The 15,727-nt window shown below is 39.2% G+C and overlaps 1 protein-coding gene across 11 annotated transcripts in view; it reads left to right on the forward strand.

Moving 5' to 3' along the window:
* Window positions 1–15,727, forward strand: part of KIF1B (kinesin family member 1B) — a 138,735-nt gene that overhangs the window by 44,178 nt on the left and 78,830 nt on the right. For 6 of the 11 annotated variants that reach the window (XM_080656795.1, XM_080656803.1, XM_080656799.1 and 3 more), the window contains exons 6-13: window positions 2,363–2,541; window positions 3,068–3,179; window positions 7,959–8,036; window positions 9,386–9,451; window positions 10,148–10,165; window positions 13,608–13,683; window positions 14,550–14,628; window positions 15,429–15,571. In XM_080656795.1, the coding sequence (XP_080512921.1) occupies window positions 2,363–2,541; window positions 3,068–3,179; window positions 7,959–8,036; window positions 9,386–9,451; window positions 10,148–10,165; window positions 13,608–13,683; window positions 14,550–14,628; window positions 15,429–15,571 (751 nt within the window). The remainder of the gene's footprint in view (window positions 1–2,362; window positions 2,542–3,067; window positions 3,180–7,958; window positions 8,037–9,385; window positions 9,452–10,147; window positions 10,166–13,607; window positions 13,684–14,549; window positions 14,629–15,428; window positions 15,572–15,727) is intronic. The other 5 variants (XM_080656798.1, XM_080656800.1, XM_080656805.1 and 2 more) reach the window with 1 other exon arrangement.

Consider the following 15,727-nt stretch of genomic DNA (forward strand, 5'->3'; position numbering starts at 1 on the left):
TTTTCCGCCTCTGCAGCAGTGCTAAGGATGTCTGACTGCCCGCTTAGGCCCTCTTCCCGTGGGGAGAGGGCCTAAGTGGGCAGTCGGACATTTCTCGAGGGCTCCCAGACTGTGAGAAGGCGCAGGCCAGGCTGAGGGACCCCCCCACCAAGTGCACAAATTTTGTGCACTGAGCCTCTAGTCTTTTATAATACTGCAACTTGCCTTCCACCCAGCACTCCTGGTCTCCCTTCCACTGTCCTTCCCCTCTCCCCCCATAGTACTTGCCATAGTCTAACCTATTTTATAATTTTACTTATTTTTTATGTTTGTTGTTTATTTTCAGTCTCCTTTCCTAGCATCATAAGCTCACTAGGGAAGGGATCTTTATTAACTGATGTATGTCAAGTACCTAAAAAGACCTGAAAATGCCTGGTGCTTAATGAATTGAATTTGCCAAATGGGGTCTGTAATGTTGGTTTATTTAGAAGTAAAATAAATAGTGATGGCTTAGATCAGTGGTCAGCAAACCGCGACTCGTGGCTCGCGAGCCGCAGTTTGCCACTCTGTTGACTAGTGAGTTTGCCGACCACTGTCATATACTACCCTTTACCTCTTTGCACACAATATGCCACAATTGCCTAATCCTCACAGCTTCCAACTACACGGTAACATTTAGTCTAGTCCAGTGGTTGGCAAACTCAGTAGTCAACAGAGCGGCAAACTGCGGCTCGCGAGCCGCGGTTTGCCGACCACTGGCTTAGATGGATTTGCATATTGGAGAATAAGTAATGGGGCACATCAACCTTTACCAGGTTATTGGGGAGCTCTTAGCCTTATACATGTGTGAAAAGGGACAAATTTTCTAAGAATATGTGGTATCTTCCTGGGATTCAGGATTGTATGTACAGGTTTAAGTACATGAGAATGATTGAAGTACCATCTCACTCTCTTGGATAACATCTTTTAGGAAGATTATCTGTTGTCCTGTTGTTTTACTCTTGTAATAGATCAATTACTTTATCCTTCACCATCTTCAGTTTTTTTTAAACTGATTTTGAAATACAGTATAAAAATACAGATCTGAGACTGAAAAAAAGAAAAAGCCAATAGAAATAGAGATAAGGTTCCATTTGAGATACTCTGAAAATGTGTCTGTAGAAATTTGAAGTTGAAAAATGCAGAAGTTACATTGTATGCTTGAGTAGCTCAGTGATACAGAAGTGTCTGAGTCCTAGGGAAGCTGTATAGTTAGGCTTACTGTGGTGAATTTACCCAACTTCAGAGCATTGTTGCTTAGAAATCTGAGCTTATAGGTTCAGTAGGATCAACCATCATTCCTCAAAGGCAGACTCTTGAATGAAGCTCATTTGATTGATGTTAAGAAACCAGCAGATTGGTTTGTTACTTTCCTGTGAGGAATAACTGTTACCCAGACCAGACACTCATGATTGGTATGTTATCGTCCTGTGGGCGGGCCTCTATTGGTGGGTTTTGGTGAGCATGAAGTGAGAGGGAGAGGAGTTGATTAGATAGATGCTTAATTGCTTCAGGTGAGGAAATGATAGCCTAACACCCTGGTCAGCAAACTGCGGCTCGCGAGCCAGATGCGGCTCTTTGGCCCCTTGAGTGTGGCTCTTCCACAAAATACCACGGCCTGGGCGAGTCTATTTTGAAGAAGTGGCATTAGAAGAAGTTTAAGTTTAAAAAATTTGGCTCTCAAAAGAAATTTCAATCGTTGTACTGTTGATATTTGGCTCTGTTGACAAATGAGTTTGCTGACCACTGGCCTAACACATTCATCTCCATGACAGGAATGGTCCTGCGTCAGCACATTGTCTGAGGCTTCTTCCTGTGATAGGTCCTGCCATACAATTGGATTCTGTGCTGACCAATCCTTACCCCTTCTGATAGACACATTTTTGGTCCATAATCAGTCACATTGTGGCCAGTCTTAAAGTACTGGTATTAGAGCTGGTCTCTTGTCTTAACTGCTCTGGAATATTGATACAGTCCCTTGGTTTTAACACTAATAGAAATATTGTTTCCAAGCTTTTGGAGAATGGCAAACATTTAAAAAAATATTGACAACTGATAAGTTGCTATTAAAAATGATATTTTTTTTCTGCTAAAGACAGGTGGCAGTCACTGTGTGCTAAGACAGTCTATTTACCTCCTTTCCCTTTCCGAGAAAGTCAGAAGGCTGGTTCTAACCTACTCAGTGGTATCTGTGCATTAGTTAATAGAATAAAAGGGACTAGAACTATGGCATTTCACTTAGTAAAGGTTGCTAATCCCTAAATACTTTTAATAAGTTTTTTAAAATATTTTAATTAGAGGATTTTTTCCCCTGAGTTCTCATTCATTAATAATTTGTTTCTAGGTGAGCTACATGGAAATTTACTGTGAAAGAGTACGAGATTTGCTGAATCCAAAAAACAAGGGTAATTTGCGTGTACGTGAACACCCACTTCTTGGCCCATATGTGGAGGATCTGTCAAAGTTGGCAGTCACTTCCTACACAGACATTGCTGACCTCATGGATGCTGGGAACAAAGCCAGGTATGGTAGGGAATAGACTAATGGCTGAGGCCCTTTGTAGTTATGAAAGTTGTTGTTATTGTGGAGTCCTCTGATCCTTTGGCTGTGCTGGGGAAGTGAGGGCTTCAGCATATTTAGTATCTATCTTCCTATCAAAACAATGCACTGCTGGGACACAAGAGAACTGCGGTTAAGTTTTACTATTAGGTTTTGGTCAGGTTATGCTAAGATGTTGTTTATCACATGCCTATGCTAGTAATCGATCCTGGAATAAATGAACGCCTAATAAAAATTAAATGCCTCAGTGGTTTCCAAAAGGGACAACTGGAGTATGAAAAATGACTCTGATGGGGTACCTTTGGAGTTGGAGGTAACTTGATAAACTCGTAAATAAAGTTTATTGAGAGCATTTTGTGTGATAGTCTTGCAATCTGTGAATTAAAGTTGTTGCTTGTGATTGTTAATGCCTGTAATGTGGAACCTGCTGTCCCTTTTAACTTGCGTCTAAGAATTCCATTGTCACGTGGTCGCCTTTATGTGTATTTAGGACAGTGGCAGCTACCAACATGAATGAAACAAGTAGCCGTTCCCATGCTGTGTTTACAATTGTCTTCACCCAGAAGAAACATGATACTGAGACCAACCTTTCCACTGAGAAGGTAGGAGAACTTCAGTCTCTGGGCTTGAGTTGTGCACAGGGGATTTTCAGAGTCCTCCTTGCTAGCCTCCGCACTTGGTGGAAGGGATTTTTACTTAATGGAGGGTATTTTATTTCTTATCATTTTTATTCCTCTCTAAACCAGTTTTGAGTATGGGTTCCTAAGTGAAATTGCAAAAGAGAAAATAGGGTTTAAGGAAAAACAATGCAAGACTTTGGCTCTCAAAAACTTCTCTACCCAAGAGAGTTAATTTAGTAGTTCTGAGGGAAGAAAATCCTCCCTTTTCTTCTTCCTGACTGGAACCTCTTAATTATCTTATTAGCTTCTTTGGTATGTGTATTTCATTTTTTAAAGCTCTGATAATGTTACTGTGGGATTGAAGTTTAAGCAAACCATGAAGCAGACAAGATGTATTTTATTTTTGGAAAGTAAATAACTGTACAGCAATTCTGATGTTCTTCAAATACCTTTGCTTGTTAATTTCTCATTTTCTGCAGTGGTTAAATATATAGACTTTGGAATTAAACTGCTTGCTCTAGATCCTGGCTCTGCCACTTTTCAGCAGTGTTGCCTTGGGCAAGTTACTTAACCTCTTTGTGCCTCAGTTTCCCCAACCTCATAGGATTGTTAAAAGGATTAAGTAGTATTATAGGTTAAGCACACATAATAGTGCTTGGCACAGAGTAACCACTTAATAAATGTTAATTTTATTGTCACTATTGATAATAATAAGTTTATGTTGAATTCTACTCTGCTTATATTCCTGCATAGCATACAGCTGGGTTTTTTAATCTGAAGTTAGAGTTATTGTACTAGCAATTGTAAAAGATTCTTTGGTTATAAACTTAGTACCTTATGGAATTAGTATCACTAAAAACTAGAATTACCTTTTTACCTGATGACCTTTTTGTTTTTAGTGAAAATTATTTTTAAGAATATAATCTTTCATATGGGTTATCAAATGACCTGACACTGCTTAGCCAGAGGTTACAATATTAATGCTACATAGGAGTCAGTATTCACCTGACTAGCACAAGGAACATCTTACATGAAAGCATTTTTTTTCTTTTATATGATGTAAAATCTACAAAAATAGTAATGTTATCCTATAACCATAGCTTCAGTGATAATCCATTTTAGATACTTTTGTCTAAACTTTCCTGAAGCATTTTGTAAAAGCTTTATTGATGTATTATTGAAGTACAATAAAACATATATTTAAAGTATAAATCTGGATCACATATGTATACACCTGTGAAAGCAATACTACAACTAGATATCTTATCCAGTACCCCGAAAAGTTGCCTCATGCTCCTTTGTAATCTAACTACATCCTCCTTTCATCCCCATCCTCAGGTAATCCCTGACCTGCTTTCTGTCACTATAGATGAATTTACATTTTCCAGGAATAATACAGTATAGTATTTTTTGTCTGGTTTCTTTCCTTAACATAACGATCTTGAGACTCATCTATGTTGTTGTGTGTATCCGTAGTTCACTCTTTCATGCTGATTACTATTCCATTATACTGATGACGTATCAGTTTGTTCATTAATTCATCTGTTGATGGGCATTTAAATTGTGTCCAGTTTTTGATCTTACAAATGAAGATGCTGTTCACATATGTGTACAAGTCTTTGTGTGGATATTTGTTTTTGTTTCTCTTGGTTTATACCTTGAAGTAGGATGGTTGAATCTTATGATAAGTGTATGTTGAGCTTCTTAAGAATCTGCTAAACCGTTTTCCGTTTTTCATTGTAAAATGATATAATGAAACAATATCATTTTATATTCCCACCATCAGTATTTGACAGTTCCAGTTTCTGGAAGCTTCATTTTTAAATTTTTATTTATTTAATTTTTAAAATCCTCACTCAAGGATATGTTTGTTTGTTTTTTAATATATTTTTATTGATTTCAGAGAGGAAGGGAGAAGGGATCAAGAAATAGAAACATCAATCATGAGAGAGAATCATTGATCCGATGCCTCTTGCACGACCCACAATGGGGATTGAGCCCACAACCTGGGTGCGTGCCCTGACCGGGAATTGAACTGTGACCTCCTGGTTCATAGGTCGATGCTCAACCACTGAGCCATGCCGGAAAGGCAAGGATAGGTTTTTGTTTTTTTAAATTGATTGGAGAGAGAGAGAGAAAAACATTGATGTGAAGGAGAAATGGACTGGCTGCCTCCCGTACTCACCCCCATGGGGATTGAACCTAAAACCTAGGTATGTGCCCCGACTGGGAATCTGACCTCCCACCTTTTGGTTCATCCCTTGAGGGGTCCCAGTTGGTCTCCAACCAACTGAGCCACCAGGCCAGGGCTGGAAGCTTCATTTTTAATGCCATTTAATGGGTCAATGAGTTTTATATATTTTTCTGCTTTTAAAATTGTATTGAGGTATAACATAATTGATATACATTATATTTCAGGTGTACAAAATAATGAGTTGATATTTGTATATATTATGAAATGATCACCACAATAAGTCTAATTAATATCCTTCACTATATATAGCTACAGAATTTTTTTCTTACGATGAGAACTTTTAAAATTTACTCTTAGCAACTTTCAAACATGCAATACAGTATTATTAACTGTAGTCACCATACTATTACATTACATCCCATGACTTATTTATTTAATAACTGGAAGTTTGTACCTTTTGATTCCCTTAGCCCATTTTTCGTACTCTCCCCTAACCCCCAACTCCTTGCTTCTGGCAATCACCTGTCTGTTCTCTGTATCTGTGAGCTTCCCCCCCACTCCCCAAGATTCCAAATACAAGTGAGATCATGTAGTATTTCTCTTTCTTTGTTGAACTTATTTAACTTAACATAATGCCCACAGAGTCCATTCATGTTGTCGCAGATGGCAAGATTTCATTCTATTTTATGACTGGACAATATGCCATTTTATATATGTACCACACTTTCTGTATTTATTCATCTATCGATGGATACTTAGGTTGTTTCCTTATCTTGGCTATTGTAAATAATGCTGCAGTGAATATTGGGGTTGCATATATCTTTCTGAGTTAGTGTTTTCATTTTCTTTGGATAAATATGCAGAACTGGAATTTCTGGGATCATATGGCAGTTCTATTTTTAAGGAACTTCCGTACTGTTTTCCATAGTGGCTGCAGAGTTTTACATATTTTTATGACATCATTGTAAAATATGATGTCATGAACCAAGATAATTGCTGTGATCTTTCTGTGTGCTCTTTAAATTGATAAAAAGTATATGTTGACTTTGTCATCTTATGTCATATACTAGAGGCCCGGTGCACAAAATTCGTGCACGGGGGGTGTGTCCCTCAGCCCAGCCTGCACCCTCTCCAATCTGGGACCCCTCAAGGGATGTCCGACTGCCCGTTTAGGCCCGATCCAGGTAGGATTGGGCCTAAACGGGCAGTCAGACATCCCTTTCACAATCCAGGAGTGCTGGCTCCCAACTGCTCGCCTGCCTGCCTTCCTGATGGTCCCTAACCACTTCTGCCTGCCAGCCTGATCACCCCCTAACCACTCCCCCGCCAGCCTGATTGATGCCTAACTGCTCCCCTTCCAGCCTGTTTGCCCCTAACTGCCCTCCCCTGCAGGCCTGGTCACCCCTAACTGCCCTCCCCTGCAGGCCTGGTACCCCGCAACTGCTCTCCCCTGCAGGCCTGGGTCCCCCCCAACTGCCCTTCCCTGCAGGCCCGGTCACCCCCAACTTCCCTCCTCTGCCAGCCTGGTCACTCCTAACTGCCCTCCCCTGCAGGCTTGATCGCCCCGAACTGTCCTCCCTTGCAGGCCTGGTCCCTCCCAACTGCCCTCCCCTGCTGGCCTGATCGCCCACAACTGCCCTTCCTTGCAGACCTGGTCCCTCCCAACTGCCCTCCCCTGCTGGCCATCTTGTGGTGGCCATCTTGTGTCCATATGGGGGCAGTCATCTTTGACCACATAGGGGCAGCCATCTTGTGTGTTGGAGTAATGGTCAATTTGCATATTATTATTTTATTAGATAGGATAGAGGCCTGGTGCATGGGTGGGGGCCGGCAGGTTTGCCCTGAAGGGTGTCCCAGATCAGGGTGGGGGTTCCCTTGGGGCATGGGGCGGCCTGGGCGAGGGGCCTGTGGTGGTTTACAGGCTGGCCACGCCCCCTGGCGACCCAAGTGGAGGCCCTGGTATCTGGGATTTATTTATCTTCTATAATTGAAACTTTGTAGCATTGAGCAGAGCCAAGCCTCCTGCTCGCTTGGTGGCTGCAGCCATTTTTGTTGGGATTTATCTTCTATAATTGAAACTTTGTAGCCTTGAGCGGAGGCCTTCGCCCGCCAGGGCTGCGGAAAGCTTGGCTTCCTCCATCGCTGGGGGCAACTCAAGCCTCCTGCTCTCTCCAGCTCTGTGGCTGCTACCATTTTTGTTGGGATTTATTTATCTTCTATAATTGAAACTTTGTAGCCTTGAGCAGAGGCCTGGGTTGGCCAGGGCAGGCAGAAAGCTTAGCTTCCTCCATTGCCGGGGAAACCCAAGCCTCCTGCTCTCTCTGTGGCTGTAGCCATCTTGGTTGGGTTAATTTGCATACTTGCTCCTGATTGGCTGGTGGGTGTGGCTTTGGGTGTGGCAGATGTATGGTCAATTTGCATATTACTCTTTTATTAGATAGAATAAGTCCTAATCAATATTTTTAGTCTTCTCCTTGCCTTAATCTTTCAGTTTTCTGCCTCTAAATGTTTTCTACTTCGACTTGGCTTTTTTTTTTAATTGCTGCAATGTTATTGTTCTTTACCAGGTCAGTAAAATCAGCTTGGTGGATCTAGCAGGAAGTGAACGAGCTGATTCAACTGGTGCCAAAGGGACTCGATTAAAGGTATTTTTCTTGTCAAAACAAATGGCCTAGTCAATAATTGTTCTATAACACGGGTAGCCATATCTGGCCCACTGACTGTTTTTGTAAATAAGATTTTATTAGAGCACAGCAGCATCTATTTATGTATTATCTGTGGCTGCTTTCATGCTACAATGGTAGGGTTGAGAAGTTGTGACAGAGACCACAAAACCTTTAAGAAAAATTTTGCCAATTCTGCTCTATAACTTTAAAGAAAGGTTATCTGTATATATAAAAGCCTAAGCGACCGGAATGACTGGTCGCTATGACACACACTGACCACCAGGGGGCAGACGCTCAACACAAGAGCTGCCCCCTGGTGGTCAGTGTGCTCCCACAGCCAACCTCCCCTGGCTGGCCAACCTCCCGTGGTACCCCAACCCCAATCGGGGCCAGGCCCCAGGCTGGGACAGAGAACCCGGGTGAATGTTGGTGGATGCAGCCCCTTTTCCAGGGGGACCAAGGTCCGGTGGCCAACCTCCTGCACCCTGTCCCTCCCCTTGTCTGGCAGGCCCTGATTGGCCTGCTACCCGCACACTGTGGTGGTGCCATGGCGGTGAAAGGAGGAGGAGGGGGAGAGGTGGGGAACCGCATGCTGGTGGGGCACCAGCGTTGGGCGTCCATTCCTTCCGTGCCTGGCCTGGTGACTGTTGCTTCCTCTCCTGACCCCACCAGGGCTTTTGGGCCCTGGGCTGGGATGGGGAACCGGGGGTGGGTGGTGGTGGATGTGGCCCCTTTCCCAGGGGGCCGAGGGCCGGCTCCATCCTCCTGGTCAGTGGCCAACCTCCCGTGTCCTGCCCCTCCCACCAGCTGGCAGGCCCCAATCGGCTAGCCCCTGATTGCCAGCCAGGCCTAGGGACTGCACCTGTGCACGAATTTTGTGCACCAGGCCTCTAGTATAACATAATAATTAAGGAGGACTTCATGGTGAGAGTTGAATTGTATTTTGAGGAACAGATGAAGGTAAGGGACAATAGTGGGAAAAAAGGATACACAAGATACAGATGTGAGACCAAGCATGAACTCCTCTAGAGATATACTTAACAAGAGCAGAAATTTCATGTTGGTGAATTGTGGGAAGAAGGCTGCAACTGTAAGTTTTTGGAGCGTAAACATCTCAAAGATACTTTAGAACTGTGCAGTTAGACATGTGGTCTTGGCATGTTATCAAGTGGAGAGGAGGGAAGATTGAGAATTAAAGGAAGTTTTTAGAATTTGTGGTCATAAATAAACTAATAATGCTAGCCTATGTCTAATTGTATTTTATCTATTATATATGATGTGGCAGTTGTAGAAATTCTTAATTCTTTTATGTTTGGAATTGATTTTAGGAAGGAGCAAATATTAATAAGTCTCTTACAACTTTGGGCAAAGTCATTTCAGCCTTGGCGGAGGTGGTAAGTGTTACTTCATTGTAAAGAAAAATTTGTCTGTTCAGCAAATGTATTTGACAGATATTTTATGATTGTTTATGACGGTTGCCCTTTTTTGGCCCTTATGTAATACCTTCCTTCTTTTAGAGCTTTTTGATAAGATATGAGGTATAATACACTTTGTACTAAAAGTAAAAGAGATTGAGGAGAATGAAAGTAAACAGATCTGTATAAGCGAAAGGAAGGGCTAGGTCTTTACAAAGACCTAAGGTTTGACTATTTTTTGAGCCTTATTTCATATCTCATAAAAACCATAAGTATTTATTGTATCTTCTTTTCCTGTACGATCTTTTCTAAGTAGGATGCAGTACTTTGTTGGAGTATTTTGAACAGTTTGCCTTAATAAATACTGTTGATTTGGGGGCCAGTAATGTATTTTTAAAAGTTTATTTTTATTATTCCTTAACAGTGGAACACTAAAACTGAAACAATTTTTATATAAAAGGCTTTGTTATTTATATTAGAAGCTAAGAAAGTGTTAGTCATGTGTGTTCTAATTTAGTTTAGTATCTTATTTGAGTCCTTAAAAAAGAATTAAATGCTTTTTTGCTTATCTCTGAGAAGTCATATTCAATTTATGACTTAAAAATTACACACTGTTTTCTGTATGGAGGCTTATCCTGTGTTCTCATTCTCTTTTTTAAATGCTTTCATCTGTAGGATAACTGCACCAGCAAGGTATGGTGGGAGGCTGATAAGAATGAACTAATTAGCTGTGGAATCAGTTGTGATGATTTTGGATCCTCAGCAGGGTGTATAAGTAGGAATGGCACCTTCAGAAAAAGTTTTTGTTTTATGGCTCTGGAATTTAGAATTGCTATTTAGAGTGGACCATGAATCATGAGCCTTCACAGCAAAATTAATTTAAGGAACATGATGTACTTTGAAGAAGGAATTCAGAATAAGGGAAAAGAAAGTTGAGGAAGTTTCTACATTGTGTTATCTTGCAATATCTCTTCTTGTGATCTAAAGCAGTGGTCGCCAACCGGTGGTCCGCGGACCACTGGTGGCCCGTGAGGTCCTAAAGGTTGGCGACCGCTGATCTAAAGGACTGTCTCTTGAAGAGATCTATTAACCTCTCAAACAGACGATGAAAGAAGTTTCTTAAGGGTACCATTCTAAAACATAGCTGGCTTCTTGGAATTATTCGTATATTTTTCTTAAACATCTTTGTATTATTTGTACTTGTTTCCTACCATGAAAAGTCATGGGTTATTTATTTATTTATTTATTATTTATTTATTTATTTATTTATTTTTGTTAATCCTCACCTGAGGATATATTTCCATTGATTTTTCAGAGAGAGTGGAAGGGAAAGGGAGAGACAAGAGGGAAACATCGATGTGAGAGAGACACATCGACTGGTTGCCTCCTGCATGGATCCTGACCAGGGCTGGGGAACCTGCAAACAAGGTACATGCCCTTGACCGGAATCAAACCTGGGACCCTTCAGTCCACGGGCTGATGCTCTATCCATTGAACCAAACCGGCTAGGGTCACAGGTTATTTAAATGATTAAAAAACTTTTTTTTCTTTTCAGTTATACATAAAGCACAGGCTGTAGAATCAAATTCTAACTGCATCTTGAAAACATATTATTTGCATCCTTTTTAATCCAAATATAATAGATTTTTCTTTTTCTTCTATTTCTATAGAAATACTCTAAAATTTATTGTGCATAAATAATAGAGCACAGTGTGTTCTGAATCACATGAGTAACATTGGGGATAGAAGCAGTATTTGCACTAAAATATTTTATGCTCATATTTTCAAGTATATAGATTTATTCTTTGTTTCTGCAAAAAATAGCAGTAAAAAGTAATGCCCCTTTTCTGTTTTTCTCTGCTATTAGAAAAAGCTGCCTGAGATTTAAAAATCTGCTATTTGATATACATTTATGGGTATTCTTAAAATACTTAATCTGGGTCCCAGAACCATAAAGACTGTTAAAACTTAGTGATTGTTTTAACTTGCCCTGTTCATTTGCTTATCAGTTAACATCCATATGAACCCAAGGAGAAGTTTACAAAGTACTTACCTATATATTTCCCACTTTGCTATGTGCCACAGTAATTCACAAATGACTTTTTATAATCAGTTTTGTAAAACTCAGTTTAGTACTTTGCATCCATGTTATAACTATAATAGGTCAGAAATAAATTTTACTTTTTATGCAATAAGCATAATTTTTGGTGAATTAAGATGTCTTGTTATTTCCATTGGGGAGATAAACAGGATTATTACCATTTAAACTCAATATTTCTTTTTAGAGAAGTTACTGATGTGAATAAAACTTTTTTATGTAACTACTGAAGCACTTATTTTTTAAAATTATGGGTGTAAGACAGATGAAATTTATCTGTATAAGACAGCAAGTAGAGAAGAAATGGCTAAAATTCCAGGGTATTTTCAAATAGAAAAGATTTAAGTTCTATTTATGCATATTCATTTAGCTATTCCTTAATTTAGTCTAATTGACAGAAATAAAAATAGAATATTTTAGGCAAAGTGAGCCTGCTTATTTTTAGAGTATTGTTTGCAGTCTTTGTAACTGCCTTGCTTTAAATGTCGCAGCATTTTCAGTACTAACCATAGGCAAAGTGGAGTGAGAGGTCTCGGGCCTCAAGAATTTTGTAGTGGAGTGAAAGTTCCATTAGGTTGTGAATGACTGAGTGGGTTCAGTCTCCCTTGAGGTCTGTGTAATTTAAAACCTGCTATTGGAAATGACTTTCTAATTGCTGGAATGTGTGTCAGTGAGTAGGGTGGGATGAGAGGGGATATTTTTTATAAAAGGTAGAATTAAAGGACTGCTGGACTGCTTTCTTTCCTCCTCAACAAACCAGAGGTTAGCTACTTAGTTTTCCTTTTCTGAATACCTGTGTTTTTACAAGAACTAGATCATCCTTAGTGTAATTTAAACTCATATTGTACCTGGAATGGATTATAAAACTGCTCATTGCTGGGGAGATGTATATCAGTGAACCCTGGCTTTCTCCTTAGTAGCTTCTTAACTTATCACAGTACATTAGTCAGCCAGCAGATACTAAAGTAGCTCTTATCTACAAAAATGTTTATTTTCAAGGATATAACTTCCTCCTTGCAGCACTGGCTTTACATTGGTGCTTTTTGCTTTATTCTGTAATAATGAGAAGGGTTACGGAGAGAACAGTATAATAAACTCTTTATATACAGAAAATGCATTTTTCAGTCTTCACAAATCTCAAGATTAGCAAATTATATTATTTCCTTAGATCTAATACTCTAACTCTACTGATTGGATTTATTTTGGGCATAATTTCCATCTAAAGAAACCAAATTGTATTGCTCTACAAGCGTTACTGGATGTGTAACAATCCACTTGATGATTTGGTGGTTGACAAGTTAACTAAATGACTGGCTCCTACACATTCGGCCTGAAATGTACAGGATTTACATTTGCCCCTCAGCACAAGTAAAAAGTATTATTTGAGGATTGGGTATTAGATAATATTAAGGAGTTACTGTTAATTTTGCTAAGTGTGTAATGGTCATGCAGTTACGTTTTTTTAAATCTTTCTCTGTTTGAGATATGTACCTGAAGTATTTATAGGTGAAATGTTGGACTTCTTTAAAACGTTACCAGCTATAAAAGACATGACATGGACAGGATAATTGATAGTAGTAGTATGTTGATGTTAAATTTCCTTAATTTGGTCTTTGAACTGTAAGAGACCGTCCTTATCTGCTAAGGGCTTAGGTATAAAAAGGGCATGGTGTCTGCAATTTACTCCAAAATGTTTCAGGAATAAAAAGTGTAGAATAGTGTTTGAGGGATAATTGAAACATGATTGGCAAAATACTGAATATGGTTAGAGCTGCATGATGGGTATATGATAGCTCATTATATTACTCTCTAAACTGTTGTGTATGTTACAAATTTTTCAAAATAAAATATAAAAAGAAACAATTACTTTATTACATGAGCTTTGGGGTATTGTGAAGAATTGAAGCTGGGAAGTGTTAAATTTCTACAGTGAGGGTTCTACTGTAATTTAATTTACTTGGGAATTTTAGGTGGTTTGTCTTGCATGTGACTTTTTCTTCCTTAACAACACTAAAACCATTTCTTTCTGTTTAATAGAGTAAGAAGAAGAAGAAAACTGATTTTATTCCCTATAGGGATTCTGTGCTTACTTGGCTCCTTCGAGAAAATCTAGGTATGTTGACCACTGGTTATTATCTTTTTTATTCAAGCTGGTTGGATTTGCACACCTTTATTTAAACCAGGGTTTTCTCCCCTATGTCCTTGACTTCCAGACATAAACTGTGAAGTAGTTGTCTTCCTCTCTGCACACCGGCTTCAAACTTTTGCTCCTTCTTCCTCTTTGAAAGCTTCATGCTCCTTTGAGGAGTACACAATCAGATGTAACCAACACTTACTCATTTTTGTTGATGTTTTAAGACCTTCAGTCACTATTTCTTTAGCCCTTTTCCCTCCTTGCTGAGGAGGAGGGAGTAATCAGCCGTGTCAAGCATTGCTGATAGAAAGAAGAGGCTGAGAAAGGCCTTTTGGGCCATCCACGTCACCAGTAAACATTCACGTCGTTAAGAGCAGCTTTGGTGAACTGGCTGAGGTCTTGATTGGTGTGGGAAGAGGAAAGGTAGACACAGTAGATCCAGACACCAAGATTAGAGTACAGTGCCTGACATGGAGACATTCAAGAAATTTATTGACTTTTTTTTTTTTTTAAATATATATTTTATTGATATTTTACAGAGAGGAAGGGAGAGGGATAGGAGAGCTAGAAACATCGATGAGAGAGAAACATCGATCAGCTGCCTCCTGCACACCTCCTACTGGGGATGTGTCCGCAACCAAGGTACATGCCCTTGACCGGAATCGAACCTGGGACCCTTCAGTCCGCAGGCCGACGCTCTATCCACTGAGCCAAACCGGTTTCGGCAAATTTATTGACTTTTGATTAAATCTTAGGATCTAAGGTTGTGCTGTCTGATCTGATACATTCAGTAAAATTTTTCTAAAATGAGAGTGATTTGAGATAATCATGATTCATCTTTTTAGGTGGCAATTCTCGGACTGCAATGGTTGCTGCTCTGAGCCCAGCAGATATCAACTATGATGAAACGTTGAGCACTCTGAGGTACCCTAGTTTGATCCCAATAGCTTAGAAGAACACAGTGCCACGTTAAGTCATTTTGTTAGGCCATGCATATTCTTATGCTGTATGGGTAGTCATTTATGTACGTGATGATCCAGCCTTCTCATCATAGGGAAAATGTGAAGGGAAGGAGACTCTTATTATAATAGAATTAACCTATGGTTTATGGTTTTCGGTTTCATTGAGAAAGGAAAAACGTTTTCGTAAGAAAAATATTAATATTGTTCAAGTTAGATTTTTGGATAACTTTTAGATAATAGTGAAAGTTTTAAAATAATATTCATATTTTAAAAAGAAGGGTCTCTTGTGGTGTTTGTCATTATAGAAATGCTCAAGTTGTAAAAAGTAATACAATTATGAGTACATGTAGTATTTTAAAAAATTAGTGACAGAATGTTTACTAATAGACTATTTCTATATATGAATAGGTTTCATTATTTTAATCCCAAACTATCTACTCTTCTTTCATTAAAGACACTTGATATAATGAAAAGGAATACTTATAGTCTGACTAATCAGTTTTGAGTTCTTTCTCTGATATTTGTTTCTTTTGTGATCTTGAGAAAATCACTTAAATTCATCTGAGCCTTTTTCTTCATCTTTATAAGGTACTATAAAACTTTATACAAATGTGTTTATTATTAAGGCTCATAAATGTGTAAATACTCAAGCTGTTTGCTTTAGAAATAATGGTATGTTAAAAAAAGAAAGAAAGAATGGTATGTTACTTATGAGAAGTAGAGCATCTGAGGAATGGCAAAAATGAATCTTTTTGGATCTAGATATGCAGATCGTGCAAAACAAATTAAATGCAATGCTGTTATCAACGAAGACCCCAATGCCAAGCTTGTCCGTGAATTAAAGGAGGAGGTGACACGACTGAAGGACCTTCTTCGTGCTCAGGGCCTGGGTGATATCATTGATAGTAAGTGAATTAAGGATCAGTACAAAATCTAATCCTTTTCTCTTCAGGGTTCTTATATTTAAATTTAGATTTAAGGAACTTGATGAAGCTAGATGGTAGGGAAAGGGTTTTTTGTTTTTTTCTTGGTTTTTTATATATTTATTGATTTTTAGAGAG

This window comes from Plecotus auritus, assembly GCF_963455305.1.
Source record: "Plecotus auritus genome assembly, chromosome: 2".
NCBI classification, from domain to species: Eukaryota; Metazoa; Chordata; class Mammalia; order Chiroptera; family Vespertilionidae; genus Plecotus; species Plecotus auritus.